This window comes from Aquarana catesbeiana, linkage group LG03 (genome assembly GCF_042186555.1).
Source record: "Aquarana catesbeiana isolate 2022-GZ linkage group LG03, ASM4218655v1, whole genome shotgun sequence".
NCBI lineage: Eukaryota > Metazoa > Chordata > Amphibia > Anura > Ranidae > Aquarana > Aquarana catesbeiana.
The window spans coordinates 15,463,466-15,485,631 of NC_133326.1; the positions used below are offsets into that span (position 1 = coordinate 15,463,466).

The 22,166-nt window shown below is 44.5% G+C and overlaps 1 protein-coding gene across 5 annotated transcripts in view; it reads left to right on the forward strand.

The window, feature by feature from the left end:
- Nucleotides 1-22,166, forward strand: part of MEGF11 (multiple EGF like domains 11) — an 838,162-nt gene that overhangs the window by 651,174 nt on the left and 164,822 nt on the right. For all 5 annotated transcript variants that reach the window (XM_073618306.1, XM_073618307.1, XM_073618309.1 and 2 more), the window contains exons 14-15: nt 164-310; nt 10,191-10,325. In XM_073618306.1, coding sequence (XP_073474407.1) covers nt 164-310; nt 10,191-10,325 — 282 coding nt within the window. The remainder of the gene's footprint in view (nt 1-163; nt 311-10,190; nt 10,326-22,166) is intronic.

A 22,166-nucleotide genomic window follows, 5' to 3' on the forward strand; every position in this document is an offset into this window, starting at 1 on the left:
TAATAAAGGAAATAAAACGTGTGATGGGAATTAATGATCATTTAACAGGAACTGTTTGCAATTGAAACAAAAAAATAAATAAAATTGTTTTTAGATGAATGCCGGCGTATTGTAGCTTGCTGTGCCGTGATGGTCTGATTTTTTTTTTTTTTTTTGCTTGTAGGTGTTCATTGCGATAACGTGTGCGCCCAAGGACGCTGGGGGCCCAATTGCTCCATGTCTTGTCACTGTGAGAATGGGGGGTCGTGCTCCCCCGAGGATGGAAGCTGTGAGTGCGCGCCAGGATTTCGGGGGACCTTGTGCCAGAGAAGTAAGGAGAAATACGACTCAAAACTTATCGGTGTCCGTTACAATGTAACATTTCTCTTATCTCCATGGGGGGACAGGGACAAAAGTAGGGGGGCAACTATAAAATACTATTATATATATATATATATATATATATATATATATATATATATATATATATATCCTGGGGCCCTTTACTACGATCCCACAACGGGCCCTTTCACATGCTCTGCAGTGAGCTCCCTTCCTACTGTATTGGGGCCCCCCCAGGGTGGCAGAAAACAAGAGATATATGTCACCAGCATACCAAGAAAATATAAGGGTCCAAAGCAGTGGGAGAACTATCAGGGTTGCAAAGGTTGTCTTGCCACCGGGCCCTGGTGTTCTGCCACTGTGGGGTTCCCCAGCCTCCTCTTGCTGTCCTGCCCCTGCTATTGACAGCGCTGGTCTGGCATCTCTTGGAATTTACAGGCTGGTTCTCCTGTCCTAAGGACGGGAGAAATCAATCTGTTTTTTCAGTAACTGAGAGTTCTGGTGGAGTCCTTCCTGCAACTCGCTCTTCTCCCTGCCAATGAGGATGCAGATGAAGGAGCAGATCGGGCGGCCGTGGTTGTGTGAGAGCTCGCATTATGCAGTGTCGGCGAGCAGAGGGAGGGGGGGAGGAATCACCCGCAGGAGCTGACTGGGGGACGCTCTCCCTCTCAATAGAGACTGTGTTACTCCAGCGGCAGCCCGAGTAAGATGCGGCGCATCCGCTACGAATGCAAACAAAAAGACATTGCCTTTTTGAAAAACAAAAACAATTTTTAATTGAATTTAATTGGGGGGGCACATGGTGGGGCACAGCATAATGTTGGGGGGGTCAGGGCCCCCTCTGGCCCCCCCCTAGGGATGCCATTGCTCTTAGGCTGCACTCACACCTGAGCTTAGCGTCTTTGAGAGCTTTTTCCGGGGTTTTTGGTGCGTTTTTGCGTGTTTGTAGGCAGCGTTTTTGGGCTATGGCGTTTTTTTTATTAGCCAATAGAAAAAAAAAACTATTATCTGTTGCATCATTTGTTGCTAGTTATTTCAGCTTTTTTTTTAGCTTTTATTTCTCCTTTTATTATTATTTGTTTATTATAATGTTTTTTCGTTAGGGTAAGGGGTTCGAGTTCAGTTTAGGTTAGTGTTAGGAGTTAGAGTTAAGCCGCGTACACACGAGCGGAATGTCCGACAGAAGTAGTCCGACGGAAGCTTTTCATCGTCTATTCCGATCGCGTGTATGCCTCATCGGACTTTTTTTTTTTTTCGAAAATTCTGACGGACCTAGAAATAGAACATGTTCTAAATATTTCCGACTAAACCAATTCCTATCGGGAAAACTGATCGTCTGTATGCTGTTCCGTCAGACCAAAAAAACGATGCATGCTCTGAAGCAAGTACGAGACAGAAGCTATTGGCTACTGGCTATTGAACTTCCGTTTTCTAGTCCCATCGTACGTGCTGTAGGTCACCGCGTTCTGGACGGTCGGACTTTGGTTTGACCGTGTGTAGACCGGTGGTGTGTATGCGGCATTAGGGTTTTTTATTATTATTTTTTTTTTTTTATTTATTTTATCTTATTTATTAATATTATAATAATAAATGAATAAATAAATGTAAAATAAATACACAAATAAATAAAAATCATAAATAAAAAAATAAATAAATTCAATAAATACTAAGTAACAATAAATACATAAACCCCTAAATTTAACCCTTACCCCTTAAAAAATAAAATAATAATAAATAACTTAAAGCGGAGGTCCACCACATTTTTTTTTTTTTTTTTAAGTCAGCAGCTACAAATAATGCAGTTGCTGACTTTTATAATAAGGACATTTACCTGTCCAGGGCACCTGCGATGTCGGCACCCGAAGCCGAACTATCCCTCGGCTGTAGGGTGCTGCCGCCGCCATCTTCGGCGGCCAAGCCAAGTTCTATAATCCAGTAATCAGCTCCCAGTTGTTTTTTCTTTTTTCCTAGGTCCACACCCTTCCTCTGCTCTCATTGGCTGGGGTCATATCATTACTAGCATGGGGGTGGGGACGAGGCCATGTCATTACTGGGATGGGGGAGGGAGGTGAGGTCATGTCATTACTAGGATGGGGGGCGAGGTCATGTCTTTACTAGGATGGGGGGCGAGGTCATGTCTTTACTAGGATGGGGGGCGAGGTCATGTCATTACTAGGATGGGGGAAGGGGGAAGGTCATGTGATTACTAGGATGGTTTCTACAAAATATTTTGAATTACCCTCTCAATATGTACATAAATCTCTGAAATAACTCATTAGCCACTTGGAGTATCTTGGCGCATAATGGGAGTATCTTGGTGCGCTATGGAAGGGGCGGGTAGTAGTGAGGGCCGTAGACATGTTCACTGCCAAAAAATTTGTTCGTTTTCGTTTTATTCGTTTTATTTTTTTTTATCATTTTTTGGGTTATTCGTTATGATCGCAGTTCGTACATTCGTACATTCGTAAATTCATTCATACGTACGTTCGTAAATTCATACGTTCGTAAATCCATACATTCGTAAATTCATAAATTCGTACATTCGTAAATTCGTACATTCGCTAATTAGAAAATTCGGAAATTTGTAAATTCAAAATTTGAAAATCCAAAAACCCAAAAATTCGACAATCTGAAACAGTAACTAACTATTAAATTATAGGTATTGTAATTTCCTTTCAAATTTGGCTGTTAGTGAACGTAACAAATACAAATTTATCCGAAGTTACAAATTATCCGAAATCTAAACAAATGGAATGGAACAAACTAATAATAAATAATAATAATAAAACGTTTTTATTATTATTATTTTTATTTATTATTATTAATTCATTATGTTCCATTCGTTTGGATGTGGCATTCGTTATTTCGGATAATTCGTAACTTCTGAAAAATTCGTATTTGTTACTTTCACTAACAGCCAAATTTGAAAGGAAATTAAAATACCTATAATTTAATAGTTAGTGATAGTTAAGTTATTATTAGTTAATTATTATTTCAGATGTCCGAATTTCCGAATTTACAAATTTACGAATTCACCAATTTACTAATTTACTATTTACGAATGTACGAATTTACGAATGTATGAATGTACAAGTTTATGAATGTACGCATTTATGAATATTCGGAAAAATTTGTTAAACGGGTTTTCGTTAATTCGGATATTTCTGAATTAACGAATTTGTCGAAATTCGTTAAAAAACTAATTCAGAACGAGACCGATTGCACATGTCTGCGTGGCCCCAGGACAACTTTTGCATCGGGGCCCACAAACTTCAAACTACGCCTCTGGCACTTGTACTGCTACAGGGCGGCAGCTGTGCGCCGGATCACGTATATACACATGATCCTGCACTTCCGCCTGCAGGGGGCGCGTGCTTGCGGCTTCTGCTGTGATTTTTCACAGCAGAAGCCGATGTGCAGGTGTTGACCAGAATGGAGCTCTGCCTATGTTCTGACAGGGGGGGAACAATGGCATCCCTGGGGGGGGTAGAGGGGGCCCTGACCCCCCCCCCCCCCCCAAAATTAAGCTGTGCCCCACCATGTGCCCCCCCCCCCCCAATTAAAAAAAATGTTTATTTTTTTTTTTTACAAAAAGGCAATGTCTTTTTGTTTGCATTCGTAGCGGATGCGCCGCATCTTACTCGGGCCGCCGCTGGAGTAACACTGTCTCTGTCTCTGTCAGTTCTCCCACTGCTTTGGACCCTTATATTTTCTTGGTATGCTTGTGACATATATCTCTTGTTTTCTGCCACCCTGGGGGGCCCCAATACAGTAGGGGCAGAACTGCAGAACACGTGAAATCTTGATATCTTTTTATATTTGCTAAATTTCCTATGCAGTTGATTGATTTATGTTTAGGTTATAAAGAGAATATTGAGAAGGCTAAGGAAGCCACTTGGATGAATTTCAAAAAACATTTTCAGTCTTTCAGTTAAAGTTCAGTGTAATTTGACTAACTACTACAAGCTATAACATGACCTGGGTAAATGAAGACCTACACAGACATAAATAGGATATATTGGCATCTCATGACAGTTACCATCACAAGAACCCTCAAGGCCAGTGCAAAAGAATTGAGGGTCCATAGTTTAGCTTTACATCATCTACCAAAGACTGGAGTCCACATGTTGTGATCACGTTGGGACTTCAAATCCATTGATTGCAATGTGGCCTCATATCTGGTGATCAGAATAAGAATTCATGGACAACGACTAGAATGGGACCTCCAGCATAGTTTTGGAAAAAGCCAACAGGCTGGTTGTACACAAGTTGATCAATATAGGTCAACTTGTGTACAACCAGCTAGCCCATACATGGATCAAAATTCAGCAGGTCCCTGCTGAACAGGCTGAATTTTGATCCATGTGTGGCTGCCTTGTACAGGGTGGTCACAATGAGACCTCGTGATAGGGTTGCCACCTCATCCCTTTAAAACCGAACACATATTTATTACACAGGTTCTCTGGCTGATTAAGGTGGTAATAAAACTCATTTGGTGCCTTATGGGCATTAAATTGGCCTCAGAACCTGTGTAATTCATATGTGTTCGGGTTTAGAGGGATGAGGTGGCAACTCTACCGCATGGCCTGGTGATCACAGTTGGACTGCATCCACGGTGATCCATGGTTTATCTTTGCATCATCTACCAAAGACTGAAAGAATGAGGTCCATGCATTGTGATCATGATGAGACGACCTCATGTCTGGTGATCACAATGGGATCCTGCGCCTAGTGATCACAGGGAGACCCCATGCACAGGGATCAACAAGGTACCTCAAGCCTTATGATAACAGCGGGAGCTCATGCCTGGTGATCAAAGCTGGACCACATCCACAGTGATCTGTAGTTCAGCTTTACATGATCTATCAAAGACTGAAAGTCCATGCAGGGTGATCACAATGGGACCTTATGTTCATTGATCACAGTGGGACTGTGTGCTCCATTCACAAAGCGGTATCTCACTGCATCCGAGTATGCGATAAGATACCGCACAGCGTTTTTCAAAAAGTTTTTGGGCATTCACTAAAAAACGCTACTAAAATACCACATGTGCTGTATGTTAGTAGTGGAAGCCTGCAGTAATTTACCGCCGGCTACAGCTGGTGTCCTTAACAAACACTGTAGATCCATCGTCAATCATGATGCCCGCTGCTCCCGCCAACCCAATATAAAAAAAGGCTTCGCTCCGGCCATCTGACAGCATGCCCCTAGTTGGTGATGTCACAAGGGGGCAGGGCCAACCGGTGACGTCACCAGGTGGCACCGCTCCTTAGTTTATTTAGCGGCGGGAGCCTTCGTTGGGAGTGGACCGCTCTTTTTTTTGGGTTGGCGGTAGCAGCGGGCATCGTGATTGATGGTGGATCTACACTGTGGGGCATTTTTTTTTGTATTTTTAATAAAGGACTTGTTAACTGCCTCCTGTGTTTTTTTTACACCTCACTTTTTTTGGGGGTGAATGAGTAGGGGTACTATGTACCCCATACTCATTTACATAGGGGGCGCTAGGGGGCTTCCATATTCTGATAAGCCCCCCGCCCACAGACCCCCACAACCACTGGCCAGGGTTGTGGGGGAAGTGGCCCTTGTCCCCATCATTGTGGTGCAGAGCCCCCCTGCTCCAAAGCACCCCCCATGTTGAGAACATGTGGCCTGGTATGGTTCATAAGGGGGGGCACTCGCTCATCCCGCGCTTTCCTGACCTGCTGGGCTGCGTGCTCTGATAAGGGTCTGGTATGGATTTGGGGGGGGGGGGGGCATGCTGGGTTTTTTTTCTTAATTTTTCATTGCTGGCATTCTTTTGTTTACATTTAGTGGGGAACCCTGCTGACAGCTGATGACATTTTTACATCATCTATCAAATATTCAAATATATCAAACATGGATGGAGTGACTCTTTATTTTGTGCTAACCCAAACCACATGTTACAGTGCCTTGAAAAAGTATTCATACCCCTTGAAATTTTCCACATTTTGTCATGTTACAACCAAAATTGTAAATGTTTTTTATTAGGATTTTATGTGATAGACCAACACAAAGTGGCACATAAATGTGAAGTGGAAGGAAAATGATAAATGGTTTTCAAATTTTTTTACAAATAAATGTGTGAAAAGTGTGGGGGGCATTTGTATGGCGCCCCCCAGAGTCAATACTTTGTAGAACCACCTTTAACTGCAAATCACATCTGCATCTGCAAATTACATCTGCAAATCTTTTTGGGGATGTCTCTACCAGCTTTGCACATCTAGGGAGTGACATTTTTGCCCATTCTTCTGTGCAAAATATCTCAAGCTCTTTCAGATTGGGTGGAGAGTGTCTGTGAACAGCAATTTTCAAGTCTTGCCACAGATTCTCAATTGGATTTAGGTCTGGACTTTGAGACCCTAAAGCCTCATACACACAATAGGACTTTGTACAAACTTTCCCTTGGATTTTTGTACAAAGGGCGTTGGCCATAAGTTTGTATTGCATACACACAGCAGAACTTTTTCAGCCAACTTTCACCAAATCACGTGGTTTTTCAGCTCTTTTCCACCACCCTTTGTTCAGCTTCTGTATTGTTGTCTGATATTGTTTCAATCTCGCCGCTTTTATCGGCGAGATTGACACCTTGCGAGCCGGGTTCACACTGGTGCAGGGTTCCGACTTGGATCCCCGCCAATGCCAGGCACTATGTTTGGTATGAATCTTGAGGGGGAACTCCACGCCAAATTATAAATAAAAAAACGGCATGGGTTCCCCTCCAGGGGTATACCAGGCCCTTAGGTCTGGTTTGGATTTTAAGGGGAACCCCTACGCTGAAAAAACGGCGTGGGAGTCCCCCCAAAATCCATACCAGACCCTTATCCGAGCACGCAGCCCGGCCGGTCAGGAAAGGGCCCCCCCCACCCCAAAGCACCTTGTCCCCTTGTTGATGAGGACAAGGGCCTCTTCCCGACAACCCTGGCCGTTGGTTGTCGGGGTCTGCGGGTGGGGGCTTATCGGAATCCGGAAGCCCCCTTTAATAAGGGGGCCCCCAGATCTGGCCCCCCACCCTATGTTAAAGAGTATAGGGTACCCTACCCATTCACCTAGGGAAAAAAGTGTCAATAAAAAAAAAACACACTACACAGGTTTTTAAAGTAATTTATTAGTCAGCTCCTGGGGTCTTCTTCCGACTTCGGGGGTCTTCTTCTGACTTCGGGGGTCTTCTTCTGACTTCGCTGCTCTCTCCGGCCTCTTCTCCCGGTGTTCGACCTCTTCTCCCGGTGTCAGGTTCTTCTGTCGGCTCCTCCGTTATCTTCTGCCGCTCTTTTGCTAGCGGTGGCCCGGACTTCTGCGTCGCCTTCTTCCCTCTTCTCTTCTTCCGATGTTGTGGTCTCTCCCACTGTAATGCTGTCTGAGCGCTCCGCAATGACTTATATAGGTGGTGACCCCACCCCCTAATGAAGTCACAGTCCCGGGGCATGCTGGGACTGTGATGTCATAAGCGGGGTGGTCATCGGATGACATGACCATGCCCCCTTATGATGTCACAGTTCCAGCATGCCCCAGGACTGTGACATCATAAGGGGCGAGGTCACCGCCTATATAAGTCATTGCAGAGCGCTCAGACAGCATTACAGCGGGAGAGAGCGTTGTGTCAACATCGGAAGAAAAGAAGAGGGAAGAAGACAACGTAGAAGACCGGGCCACCGCTAGCAAAAGAGCGACAGAAGATAACGGAGGAGCCGGCAGAAGAACCGGACACTGGGAGAAGAGGCCAGAGAGAGCGGAGAAGAACCGGACACCGGGAGAAGACGCCGGAGAGTGCGGAGAAGGACCGGACAACGGGAGAAGAGGCCGGAGAGACCCCTGAAGTCGGAAGAAGACTCCGGAGCTGCCTAATAAATTACTATATAAACCTGTGTAGTGTGTTTTTTTTTTATTGACACTTTTTTCACTAGGTTATTGGGTAGGGGTACGATGTACCCCATACTCATTCACATAGGGTGGGGGCCGGGATGTGGGGGCCCCCTTATTAAAGGGGGCTCCCGGATTCCGATAAGCCCCTCGCCCGCAGACTCCGACAACCAACGCCAGGGTTGTGGGGAAGAGGCCCTTGTCCTCATCAACATGGGGACAAGGTGGTTTGGGGTGGGGGGGCCGATAGCCCTGTATTTGGCTCCATCCATCTTCCCATCAACTCTGACCAGCTTCCCTGTCCCTGCTGAAGAAAAGCATCCCCACAACACGATGCTGCCACCACCATTTTTCACAGTGGGGATGGTGTGTTCAGGGTGATGTGCAATGTTAGTTTTTTAGCCCAAAAGTTTTTAGACCAAAAAATTCAATTTTGGTCTCATCTGACCAGAGCACCTTCTTCCACATGTTTGCTGTGTCCCCCACATGGCTTTTCGCAAACTGCAAGCAGATCTTCCTATGGCTTTCTTTCACCAATGTCTTTTTTCTTGCCACTCTCCCATAAATGTCAGATTTGTGGAGAACACGACTAATAGTTGTCCTGTGGACAGATTCTCCCACCTGAACTGTGGATCTCTGCAGCTCCTCCAGAGTTACCATGGACCTCTTGGCTGCTTCTCTGATGAATGTTCTCCTTGCCCGGCCGGTCAGTTTAGGTGGACGGCCATGTCTTAGTAGGTTTGCAGTTGTGCCATACTCTTTCCATTTTCGGATGATGGATTGAACAGAGCTCCGTGAGATGTTCAAAGCTTGGGATATTTGTTATTATAACCTAACCCTGCTTTATACTTCTCCACAACTTTATCCCTGACCTGTCTGGTGTGTTCCTTGACCTTCATGATGCTGTTTGTTCACTAAGGTTTGCTAACAAACCTCTGAGGGCTTCACAGAACAGCTGTACAGTATTTATACTGAGATTAAATAATACACAGGTGGACTCTATTTACTAATTAGGTGACTTTTGAAGGCATTTGGTTCCACTAGATTTTAGTTAGGGGTATCAGAGTAAAGGGGGGCGGAATACAAATGCACGCCACACTTTTTCAGACATTTATTTGTTAAAAAAAATTTGAAAAAAATTTATCATTTTCCTTCCACTTCACAATTATGTGCTGCTTTGTGTTGGTCTATCACATAAAATCCCAATAAAATGCATTTACGTTTTTTGGGTGGAACATGAAAAATGTGGAAAATGTCAAGGGGTGTGAATACTTTTTTAAGGCACTGTATCTGTCATTTAAGTGGGATTATCACCTGAACAGCATCTTCTGCCTAGCAAACATACAGTAGCGTCCAGGTGAAATTTCTGGATGACATTCGGGCCCATGCTATAGTAACACCTTTTCCTGTTAGATTCGGACAAGTGTTTCAAAGTTCGAGAGATTTGTTTGCACTTTACCTTCTACAGTGAGGTGGTAAATGGGGTCTTTAACATGTACAATGTATGCTAATCAGCAATTAAAAAGTATATATAAAAAGAAAAATAAACAGCAAAAACATTTTCTTGTAAGTAGACTACTACCCCCATTCTGCCCTAAATCCATGAGATGACTTTGTTTATTCTGCCGCTGTAGAAGAGTTTCTCTATGCGGTGCTAGGACAAGATTCCCACACTCATCATTCATAGTTACATAGTGACAGTTCTTTTTACAATGTTTCCGATGAATGAATCAATGTATTTGTTGATTCATTCATTAAAAATGTAAAAAAAAAGGTAATTATTATTTCTTTTTTTTTCAAATGGAGAAGGGGGGAGTAGTCACTGCTTAGCCAATGAGTCTCACGTGTTCATCGTTTTATTATTACGGTATTTAATATTTGTATTTAATAATAAATAGTTTTAATAATTGTCTGCGTCACATGAACCACCGTCCCTTATTTGGAAATGGGTACTTAGTCATTTTTCTGTTTTCCCTTTGATACTTTTTCAGTTTGCTCTTCTGGGTTCTATGGACATCGCTGTAACCAGAATTGCCCTCAGTGCATTCACGCTAATGGACCGTGTCACCACATCACCGGACACTGTGACTGTTTGTCGGGGTTTTTTGGGCCACTTTGTAACCAAGGTACTCATTTCAACCTTTTGTGTTTCATGGAAGTTAACATGGGCAGGGAGGCTAAGGGAACGGTGTGTGGCCCATTATTTGGATGGTCACCATACTCTATGCCGGTGTTTCTGAACTGGGGGGGGGCCATGGCACCCTAGTGTGCCATCAGGGGTTGTCAGGGGTGCTGTGCTGCATCTGGTTTTTTTTTTGGTTTTTTTTTTGCACAGTGTTGTGCATTTCCATGCCATTGCCATGCTATGGTGAAAATCAGAAGGTAGGACTCTCTTATGATAAGATGAGGGGAGGGGCTGAGGACTTTGATGTGAAATGATGAGGGGGATTGCAGATTCTGATGTGAAAGTGTGGAGGAGAGGGAGGGAACTGATCTGAAAGGGGGAGGGAACTGTGGTGCCTCAAGGTTTTGCATACTTTCAAAGGGTACCATTACAGAACATGGTTTAGAAACACAGCACTATGCAATAGAATTGTACGAGGACTGGAAAGAAAGTAATGCAAAAGCGGGTATAACTTTTTTTTAACTTTACATATGATGTTCAAATTTCACATTTTGGTAAATGCCTCGTACACACGATCGGACTTTCCGCCAACAAAACCGTGGAATTTTGTCTGAAGGGTGTTGGCTCAAACTTGTCTTGCATACACACGGTCACACAAATGTTGGCCAACAATTACGAACATAGTGACGTACTAGAGGTACTACGTGGTTTTCACCTCTTTAGCGCCACCCTTTGGGCTCCTTCTGCTGGTTTCATGTTAGTAGAAGTTTAGTGAGTGTTGATTCGCGCTTTTCTTTTCACGTTTTTCATTTAGCGCTCTTCAGTTCGCGCTTTTTATTTTGCGCTTTTCAGTTCGTTTCTGAACGGCTGTTCGTCAACCAGACATGTTGCGGAATCGGAGGAGATAACGTGTTATTTATTATTGGCCTTGGAGTTATTGCTTTGACCCAAGTCCAGGCCAGGAACAGGAGGAGGAGGATTTCTTGGACCAAAAATTGGTTGCTTTAATAATCGTGACCAATTAGGTCATATGCCTTTGCTGCGGGAGCTCCAGGAGAATAATCCGGATGATTTTCGGAATTATCTCCAGATGACGGACCCCCTGCTTTCACCAACTCTTGGCATTGGTGACCCCCTATATTAAGAAGCAGGACACATGCATGAGGCTTTTATTTTATTTTTTTGGTTGAATAATAATGATTTGATTTGGTATATTTTCTATATTTTTGGATGCATAGAATGCACTTTTTAGTTAAGTTTTATTGGCAGATAGCATGTCTATTTTTTAATGCACAATAAAAAAATTGTGTAGAATAATACTTGGCTATGTGTTTTACTTCAAATGACAGTTTGGGAGTCGGCAGTTACATTTTAAAAAATACAATGTAAAATTAACCAAACATAGTTGTATCTTTGATCTTAATAACTATTGGATAATCGCGTTGTGGTAACTTGCACAAATAAAAAAAAAAAAAAGCATAATAATATTATTCTTGATATCACTAGAAAAAAAAAGCCTTTGAAAATTAGTTTGCAATAACTCCATCAGTATCACCAGCAAAGCAGCTTCATTATTACCCCATTATAGAAGAAGAGAATTGTGCGCTGCATTTCCAGATTTCATAATTTCCCGCGTCACGAATGTTAATTCTCCATTACGAACGCTAGTTTACAAGACCGGCCACTTCTGCTTCCGAGCATGCGTGTTTGTACTTTGGTCATTTGCCCGACGGACTTGTGTACATACGATCGGAAAATCCGACAACACACATTTGTTGGCAGAAAATTTGAATGCATGCTAGCCAACATTTGTTGGCAGAAAGTCCGACAACAATTGTCCGATGGAGCGCACACACGGTCGGATTTTCTGCCAACAGCCTATCATCGATCATTTCATGTCGGAAAGTCCGATCGTGTGTACGGGGCAGAACTCTTCCTGTAGAGCGGGGGTCTCCAAACTTTCTTAACCAAGTGCCATTATATTGTCCTTCAGACTTTAGGGGGCCGGACTGGGGTCAGTGGCAGTATAAAATGCCCTGGGATCCCTGGGAGTAAAGTGTGCCCCATCTTTGGTATTATGGGGAGGAATAGTGCCCCATTGTTGGTATCACAGGGAGGAATAGTGCCCCATCATTGGTGTCAGTTGGAGAAATAGTGCCCCATTGTTGGTGTCAGTGTATAGTGTCTTTTCTCAGTGGAAGGAATATAGTTACATAGTACATAGTAGGTGAGGTTGAAAAAAGACACAAGTCCATTAAGTCCAACCTATGTGTGTGATTATGTGTCAGTATTGCATTGTATATCCCTGTATGTTGTGGTCATTCAGGTGCTTATCTAATAGTTTCTTCAAGCTATCAATGCTCCCCGCTGAGACCATCGCCTTTGAAAGGGAATTCCACATCCTTGCAGCTCTTACAGTAAAGAACCCTCTACGTAGTTTAAGGTTAAACCTCTTTTCTTCTAATTTTATTGAGTGGCCACGAGTCTTGTTAAACTCTCTTCTGCGAAAAAGTTTTATCCCTATTGTGGGGTCACCAGTACAGTATTTGTAAATTGAAATCATATCCCCTCTCAAGCGTCTCTTCTCCAGAGAGAATAAGTTCAGTGCTCGCAACCTTTCCTCATAACTAAGATCCTCCAGACCCTTTATTAGCTTTGTTGCCCTTCTTTGTACTCACTCCATTTCCAGTACATCCTTCCTGAGGACTGGTGCCCAGAACTGGACCGCATACTCCAGGTGCGGCCGGACCAGAGCCTTGTAGAGCGGGAGAATTATCGTTTTATCTCTGGAGTTGATCCCCCTTTTAATGCCAATATTCTGTTTGCTTTGTTAGCAGCAGCTTGGCATTGCATGCCATTGCTGAGCCTATCATCTACTAGGACCCCCAGGTCCTTTTCCATCCTAGATTCCCCCAGAGGTTCTCCCCCCCAGTGTATAGATTGCCTTCATATTTTTGCCACCCAAATGCATTATTTTACATTTTTCTACATTGAACCTCATTTGCCATGTAGTTGCCCACCCCATTAATTTGTTCAGGTCTTTTTGCAAGATTTCCACATCCTGCGGAGAAGTTATTGCCCTGCTTAGCTTAGTATCGTCTGCAAATACAGAGATTGAACTGTTTATCCCATCCTCCAGGTCGTTTATGTACAAATTAAATAGGATTGGTCCCAGCACAGAACCCTGGGGAACCCCACTACCCACCCCTGACCATTCTGAGTACTCCCCATTTATCACCACCCTCTGAACTCGCCCTTGTAGCCAGTTTTCAATCCATGTACTCACCCTATGGTCCATGCCAACAGACCTTATCTTGTACAGTAAACATTTATGGGGAACTGTGTCAAATGCTTTTGCAAAATCCAGATACACCACGTCTACGGGCCTTCCTTTATCTAGATGGCAACTGACCTCCTCATAGAAGGTTAGTAGATTGGTTTGGCACGAACGATTCTTCATGAATCCATGCTGATTACTGCTAATGATACGGTTCTTATTACTAAAATCTTGTATATAGTCCCTTATCATCCCCTCCAAGAGTTTACATACTATTGATGTTAGGCTAACTGGTCTGTAATTCCCAGGGATGTATTTTGGGCCCTTTTTAAATATTGGTGCTACATTGGCTTTTCTCCAATCAGCTGGTACCATTCCAGTCAGTAGACTATCTGTAAAATTTAATACTGCCCCAGGGGCTGGATAAAGGCAAGCTAAGGGCCACATCCAGCCCCTGGGCTGCAGTTTGGAGACCACTGCTCTATAGTAACTCTTTTTCTTCTGTTTCATTGCAGGTAAATCCAAGCAGAAGCAACATTTCATTATTGGGTTCTTGATGAAGAACATCCACAGAAGGCTACAGAACGTTTCATTATTGAGTTCTTAAATGAAGAACATCCACAGGAGGCTACAGAATGTTTACAAAGATGACACTATTGATGAGCAACATCTTGTCATTGGTGACTCTCCTCAATGGTATCCTCTCCATAAACATTCTGTAGCCTTCTGTGGATGTCGGACAGCCTGTACCCCTCCTTCATCAAGAACTCAATGACACGTTGCTTTTGCTTGGAATCCATTTTTTTTACCTGCAATGAAAAAGGAGTTACTATAAAGGAAGAGTTACTCTACCAACATGTGAAATTTGAATGCCCAAGTAAGTTATTACAAAAGTTATGCCCATTTTTGCATTACTTTTGGTAAACGCCTTTAGATCTACCATGAACTGTGTGGTGCAAAGGCCTGCCTGATTGGATACAATGTTAATAGATTGTTTAGGTTTACCTTCATAGTTACATCGTTTTGGTAAGTCCAAAGGAGATTGTACAGCATATGACCACCCTTGAAGGAAACAGACACATTAAAGCCAGACATAGAGGTTCGAATCTCGTCCAGTTCAGCAGTGACCGCCTGAGATTCGAACCATGTATAGGCAGGCTGATTGTACCCAACTTTATTGAGTGATCAGCTTGGGTACAGCCAAAATGTTGGATTCTACATGCAATTATTGCTAGCGTCTATTATAGCTGCTAGCTGTCATCACTGTGTTCTCGCGGCGGGGACAGCTCCCCCTGCCTCCCCCCACCGGGAGAACACAATGGGGTTTATTTTTTTTAAAAGCAAATAGACTGTGCACTTTGCAAGTGCAGTTACTCCAGAGCTTTGTAAATGAGGTAAAGCTTCACTTTGTAAAGAGTACCCAATCACCTGCAAGGAAAATCTAATATTCAGCATTTTTGCTTGCACGTGATTGGACAGTGGAACTCAGCAGAACTTCTGCTCATTTACTAAGCTCTGGAGAAACTGCCAGTGGTAATGCATAATGCAGGGCGCAGGGGCGCCGCCCCCCCCTAATTCATGCGTCCAGCCCCCTAATCTACATGCCAGGCACCGGACGCATGGATTCCAATGGGGTTTTTTTTTTTAGAAGCACATGATCAGCACCAGAGGCTCTAATAGGCTACAAAAAAGGGTTGGCTTGAGGCACTGAGCACTGCGCTCCGAGCCCACCCAGTTGTGTGACAATAGCAAATTAATATTCGCAATTGTAGTCCTGATTCTCCTCCCGGCCAATCAGGAAGCGGGTCCTGAGACCCATCACCTGATTGGTCGAGAGAAGAAGCGATCCTATTGGCCGCCGAGGAGGAGGAAGAGAAGCAGAGGAAGCCTCCGTGAAGCACCAGGTGGAGGAGACGCCGCCCGGAGGTAAGTGGGGGGCTGGTGACCGAGCGCTTGGCCCTTTCCCCAAAAAATATACCACCGGCCGCCACTGGCAACTGCTCTTGCAGAGTACAAATGCAGTTTTGCAATGTGCACAGTCTATTTGCCTTTAGTAAATCAACCCCAATGGCTCCACGGGGAGGAAGTCCCCCATCAACACTGACTGAATCAAGCAATTTTCTTTCCTGCAACCTATGGTTGCAGGAAAGAAACTCGCTCCGTCGGTGGCGGTTTTACCCATACATCCATGTACTTCCATACTGTAAATGTTCGCTCTGTTTTCCCGGAGTGGGAGCTTGTCCTGTGTGGTTGTGTCTGTTCCAGTCCATATCGGGATGCAGATAGGACACAGCGATGCAGACGATACAGAAATGAAGCTTTATCACTGCCACCAGGTGCTCTCTCATTACCAAGATCTTTTCCCTTGGAAGACGAAATGAATGTAGAAAAAGAAATATCGCCTTCACGGGGTGGAAGGGGTTTTATCAGATTGTTCAGAGAAGAAGGGTTGGGGGGGGGGGTGCAGGTGACTAGGATTCGGAAGGCTGCACAGAAGGGGGGGGGGGGGGGTTACGTTGCTAATGTCCCTGTCACACGGCTTGCGGATTACGCTGTCTGTGTGATTGGACGCTCTGTACAAAGATAAGGTTTTATCACAATGGCATTTTTCTGATGTTTTCTAGCGGGATTCAGCTTTCTGATAATAAACCCCTGTCAGCCCCACCCCCCCCCCCTCGCCATGTGAAATAATGCTGGAAAAAAAAAAAACCATCTGACAGTGTATCAGGACCCCCCCCCCCCCCCCCAACCCGAAACATCAACAAGCCGCGTTGGGCTCTCTCCGAGAAGCTGCATGGTGGCTGATAATCAGAAGGTGTATTAACCCCACTTGTGACAAATGAGAGTTGAATATTGCTTCCCCTGCCTAAGTTGTCATTGCATTAAAATAAATCATTTATTATTTAACGAGCTGAGGATCTCATGGTGATTTTCTTATATAGTGTACGTCGGCTCCTCCCCTGAGATTCAGGAACATTTTGAGGGAACGTTGAGGAGCTTGTCTTATATTTGTATGTATTGGTTCTCCTACCAAGGGACGGACTGTCACATGCAAAAAAAAAACAGGATGGACTGGGCTCTTCCAAGTCCTTGACAAGGCAAACTCATTTGGTGGCAGAAATCATCGTATCAATTGGGTCATTCAGAAAATTCATTATCTTGATTGTTGTATGTAGAAGAAGACCTCCACATGTTGGGCTGTAGATGTAGATGTCATTGGCATTAGTTAAATCTGAACTCTAGGTATTATTATAGGTACTTCTATAGCGCCCCCAATTTACATACGCTATATTGACAAAAGTGTTGGGACGCCTGCCTTTGCACGCACATGAACTTTAATGGCATCCATGTCTTATGCCCCGTATACACAGTCGGACTTTGTTCGGACATTCAGACAACAAAATCCTAGGATTTTTTCCGACGGATGTTGGCTCAAACTTGTCTTGCATACACACGGTCACACAAAGTTGTCGGAAAATCCAATCATTCTGAACGCGGTGACGTAAAACACGTACGTCGGGACTATAAACGGGGCAGTGGCCAATAGCTTTCATCTCTTTATTTATTCTGAGCATGCGTGGCACTTTGTCCGTCGGATTTGTGTACACACGATCGGAATTTCCGACAACGGATTTTTTTGTTGGAAAATTTTTTTCTATCCTGCTCTCAAACTTTGTGTGTTCTGTCGGAAAATCCGACCGTGTGTACGGGGCATTAGTCCGTAGGGTTCAATATTGAGTTGGCCCGCGCTTTGCAGCTATAAGAGCTTCAACTCTTTAGTAACCTATTCAATTTCTACTTGCGACTAGTAAGCGAAAAAAGTCGGACGATTTGTCACCCGATTTTCGGATCGTGTGTACGGGGCATTAGTCTGTAGGGTTCAGTATTGAGTTGGCCCACCCTTTGCAGCTTTAACAGCTTTAACTCTTCTGGGAAGGCCGTCCACAAGGTTTAGGAGTGTGTCTATGGGAATGTTTGACCATTCTTCCAGAAGCACATTTGTGAGGTCAGGCACTGATGTTGGATGAGAAGGCCTGGCTCGCAGTCTCCGCTCTAATTCATCCCAAAGGTGTTCTATCGGGTTGAGGTCAGGACACCTCAGACTCACTCATCCATGTTTTTATGGACCTTGCTGTGAGCACTGGTCATAATCATTTGCTGGAGGGGGGATAATAATGTGGGTGTGAAGGCCAGCCAAGTTCCTCCACCCCAAACTTGCTCATCCACACTAAATTGCCAAAAGTATTGGGCCACCCCTCCAAATAATTTGGTGGAGGGGGGATTATGGTGTGGGGAGTTGTTTTTCAGGGGTTGGGCTTGGCCCCTTAGTTCCAGCGAAGGGAACACTTAAGGCGTCAGCATACCAAGACATTTTGGACAATTTCATGCTCCAATCTTTGTGGGAACAGTTTGGGGATGGCCCCTTCCTGTTCCAACATGACTGCGTACCAGTGCACAGTTGGGAGCATGAAGTTGTCCAAAATGTCTTGGTATTTTGACGCCTTGAGTTCCTTTCATTGGAACTAAGGGGCCAATCCCAACCCCTGAAACCCCCACCCCCACACCATAATCCCCCCTCCCTCAAATGATTTGGACCAGTGCACAAAGCAAGGTCCATAAAGACATGGATGAGCGAGTTTGGGTGGAGGAACTTGAGTGGCCTGCACAGAGTCCTCACCTCAACCCAATAAAACACCTTTGCGATGAATTAAAGCAGAGATTTCGAGCCAGGACTTCTCATCCAACATCAGCGCCTGACCTCACAAATGCACTTCTGGAAGAATGGTCATACATTCCCATAGACACACTCCTAAACCTTGTGGACAGCCTTCCCAGAAGAGGTGAAGCTGTTATAGATGCAAAGGGTGGGCCAACTCAATATTGAACCCTACGAACTAAGACTGGGATGCCATTAAAGTTCATGTGCGTGTAAAAGCAGGCGTCCCAATATTTTTGGCAATAGACTTACCCAGGACAGAGGCTTTTGGAGGGGACTGAATGCTAGCCTCTTGCTTACCAGCTATGGGCCCTGGCATTTGAGGGAGCTACAAGCATTTAGGAAGATATTCTGTCTAGTTATTGGTTGTCAACGGTTTGGAATATCGGATATCTATGTTCAGACTGGAGGAAGCGGTACATGACGAAAGCACTCAAGCGGAGTGTGGGACGTTTCGTTACAAGTGTGTATATATACATAGATATATATATATTGTACATTCACATCAGTCTTTGCCCTCAAGAAGCTTACAATCTAAGGTCCCTAACTCACATACCAGGGTCAGTTTTAGACAGGAGCTTACGAACCTACCAGCATGTCTTTGGAGTGTGGGAGGAAACCCACGTAGGCACAGGGAGAAAATGCAAACTCCAGGCAGGTAGTGTCGTGGTTGGAATTCGAACTGACGACCCTAGTGCTGCTAGGCGGATTGCTAACCAATTAACCACTGTGCTTCCCATAATCTGTATTGCAGTTACATTGGTCCAGCTTGGCACGATGCTCTCTCTAAGTGCTAATGCTTTTCTGGTAGGAATGGAGCCACATTTGGCTGGTCAGGGATTGGGAGGCGCAAGGAGCTCCGGGTGATGTGTCCCCTGGGGGGGGGGGGGGTCCAGGGGTTCCCGAAAAAACACTATGGGTTTGGGACCCCGTTGAATGCTGCTGCCCTAGGTGACTCTGGCAGCCATCTTGGTTCAGGCCCTGGCTCCCATTTTGCGTGTGGGTAGTGTAGGGACAGGGACAGTGATTAGCGGCAGGGAGAGGTTCCAGTCGAGTAGGGAAAAGGATAAGGACACACCATATTTCCTGGAAACCTCCCCATTTGGGTGCAGACCGACAGGGCGCATTCCACTACTCAAGATAGACGCTGTCGGCAAATTTGAGACCTGCTCCACTACCCACTGCTAATATATTGTATGAGTGTTCCCGGTCAGGTGCCTTCCCGTCGATTGAATTCTACATTAATACAAGTTCTGTTCTTGGCAACTGAACTCTGAGTGTTTACTGCCGCTGCACCGCGCTGCACCTCCCCACGGGCCTTTTGGCTAGCTCAGAGCAATATTTATACTGGCTGGAAAGCCTGTCTTGTAGGCAATTTTTTACGTGTGGTTTTGGAGGGGTTTCACCCATACACTCACAGGTTTTTTGGGGCCTGCTCTGATGTCTGGGAGAGGACCTGTGCCCTTGAGGTCTCTTTTTACTTCTTCTCACAGGGGGTCTCTTCAGGAGAGCCCTCACCAAGTACTTGGGTGACTACCTTCAAATGGTTCATAAGTAGTAGCGTCCACCTGGCCCTTGTCAGGAGCCTTGCGCCCCAGGGGTTGCAGGGATGCTGGCCCACCTTGATGTTGGGTAGAGGACCTGTGGCCTCCAGGTCTTTTTTCCTCTTCCCACAGGGGCTATATCTTTGGGAGAGCCCTCTTCACTAAGTACTTGGAAGACCGGCTTTAGCTGGTCCCTAAGGAGCAGGGTCCACCTGGCTTTGGCCTAGGTTGAGCAGAGCGCCCTGAGCCCCAGGGTGTTTTGCTGCGAGAGCTGTGTATTTTTGCACACATGTCTAGAAAAAAAATAATTTTAGGTCTGAAGATTACATAAAACCCCAAAACATGATGTATTTTCTGAAAGCACACACCCTACAGAAATAGTGGTAGTTCCAATTTACAAGATAATAGTGCAAAGGTAAACACAAAATTTCGGTAAAAAATACACTAAAGTTAATTTTAGTGGATACGAACACAATAAATGACCCAATTTGTTTTGGTAAAATATAAAAGATGAGGTTGCGCCAAGTAAGAAGATACCCAACATGTCAAACCTTAAAATTGTGTGCACATGTAAAATGACGACAAACTTTAGTACCCTATATTTTCCATAGACCACACATTAAGTCTAGGCTCACATCTATACGTTTTTTTTAGACCTGTTTTGAGGTGTGTTTTTAAACCCGCGTTTTTTTATGCCTGGAAAAAAGGAAAAAAACCCTGCTCGCGACAAACGCTCTGGCGGTCTGCCTGCTCCACCATGTGACATTTCCTAAATAGCTAAGGGGCGGGGCCACCCAGCGACGTCACCTGGTGCCCCCCCCCAGCGTGACGTCAGCGGCCCAGCATGTCGATGACGTGACAGGAGGGACTGTTCCACCGGGTGACGTCACCTGGGTGGCCCCGCCCCTTAGCTTTTCAAGAAATGTCACACGGCGGAGCAGGCAGACCGCCTGCTTCTGTTTTTGGTGCGGTGGGCGGTGTGATTGACGATGGATCTACATCAGGGGACATGTTTTTTTTGTTTTTTAATAAAGGGCTTGTCAAAAACTCTTGTACTGTCTTTATTCACTTTTATACTTTTTTGGTGAATGGGTAGGGGTATTATGTAACCCTTACTCATTCACATGGGGGGGCCTCCAAAAATTGTTGGGGGGGCTCTATGTGCTTTTTTTTTTTTTTTTACTGCGGCCACTAGATATGTGTGTGAGTGTATCAACTAAAGACCACCCACCCACTCCCCCCCCCCCCTGTTTTTTTTCCTTGACCTATATAGCCTTGCAAGTTTAAAAGGTCACAGGAATTTACTAAAAATAAAAATAATAATTTTGCTGAACTGCATGTACATTAGTTATATGAGAATGCTTGCAAAATCGATTGTTACTAGGCTATTTTCTCTCCCGGTTGAATATTCTTCTTTTATAAGAATAGCGGGAAAATGCTGCACTATAGCCTCTAGATGGAGCTGATGGACATAGAAAATAAATACTTATATATTATGACTGTCAGCTCCATCTAGTGTACACAATGCAGTATTTTTCTGATGCACGCTTTTCTTATGAATTAAAGTGGGGTTCCACCCAAAAAAAAAAAACTACATGAAAAATCCTAAAAAAAAATACAAAAAAAATTTGGATATTTTTTTTTTTTTTTTTTTACTCACCTCTAAATGCCTGTTGCTAGGGGGTCCCTCGTAGTCTGCCTCTTCCAGTGCCTGGGCTGGTGACATCACTTCCCCCTCGGCACAGGAAGGGCTCAGCTCTGCTCCCTCCCTCCTGTCAATCATCTGGGACCCATTACAGGTCCCAGGTGACTGAGCGGCCAATCACAGCGCTCGGCGCCACTCGCGCATGCGCAGTGGGTGACAGGCTGTGAAGCCACAGCCCGGCGCCCACAGTTGCAATGCCGGGGGCCGCCGAACGGAGGGAGAGACGAGCGGGGCTTCGATCCCCCGCATCGCTGGACCCTGGGACAGGTAAGTGTCCAATTAAAAGTCAGCAGCTGCAGTATTTGTAGCTGCTGACTTTTAATTTTTTTTTTTTTTTTTTGACTGGACCTCCTCTTTAAGAACATCCGACCTATAGAGAAAAGAGCTTAGTAACATTCGGCGCTGATAACATTTATACAGAATGAATGTGCATTAGTTTTGCAGGGCAAATGTTTTATAAATACATCCCTATGTGTTTTTTTTTTTTATTTATTTTTTATCACCTAGTTATAAATATCACTTTGGCTTGCTAACAAAAAAAAAGTATTAGCTTGTGTTATCAGTGCAAATACCGCACGCTGTATTTCTTGTGTTATTTC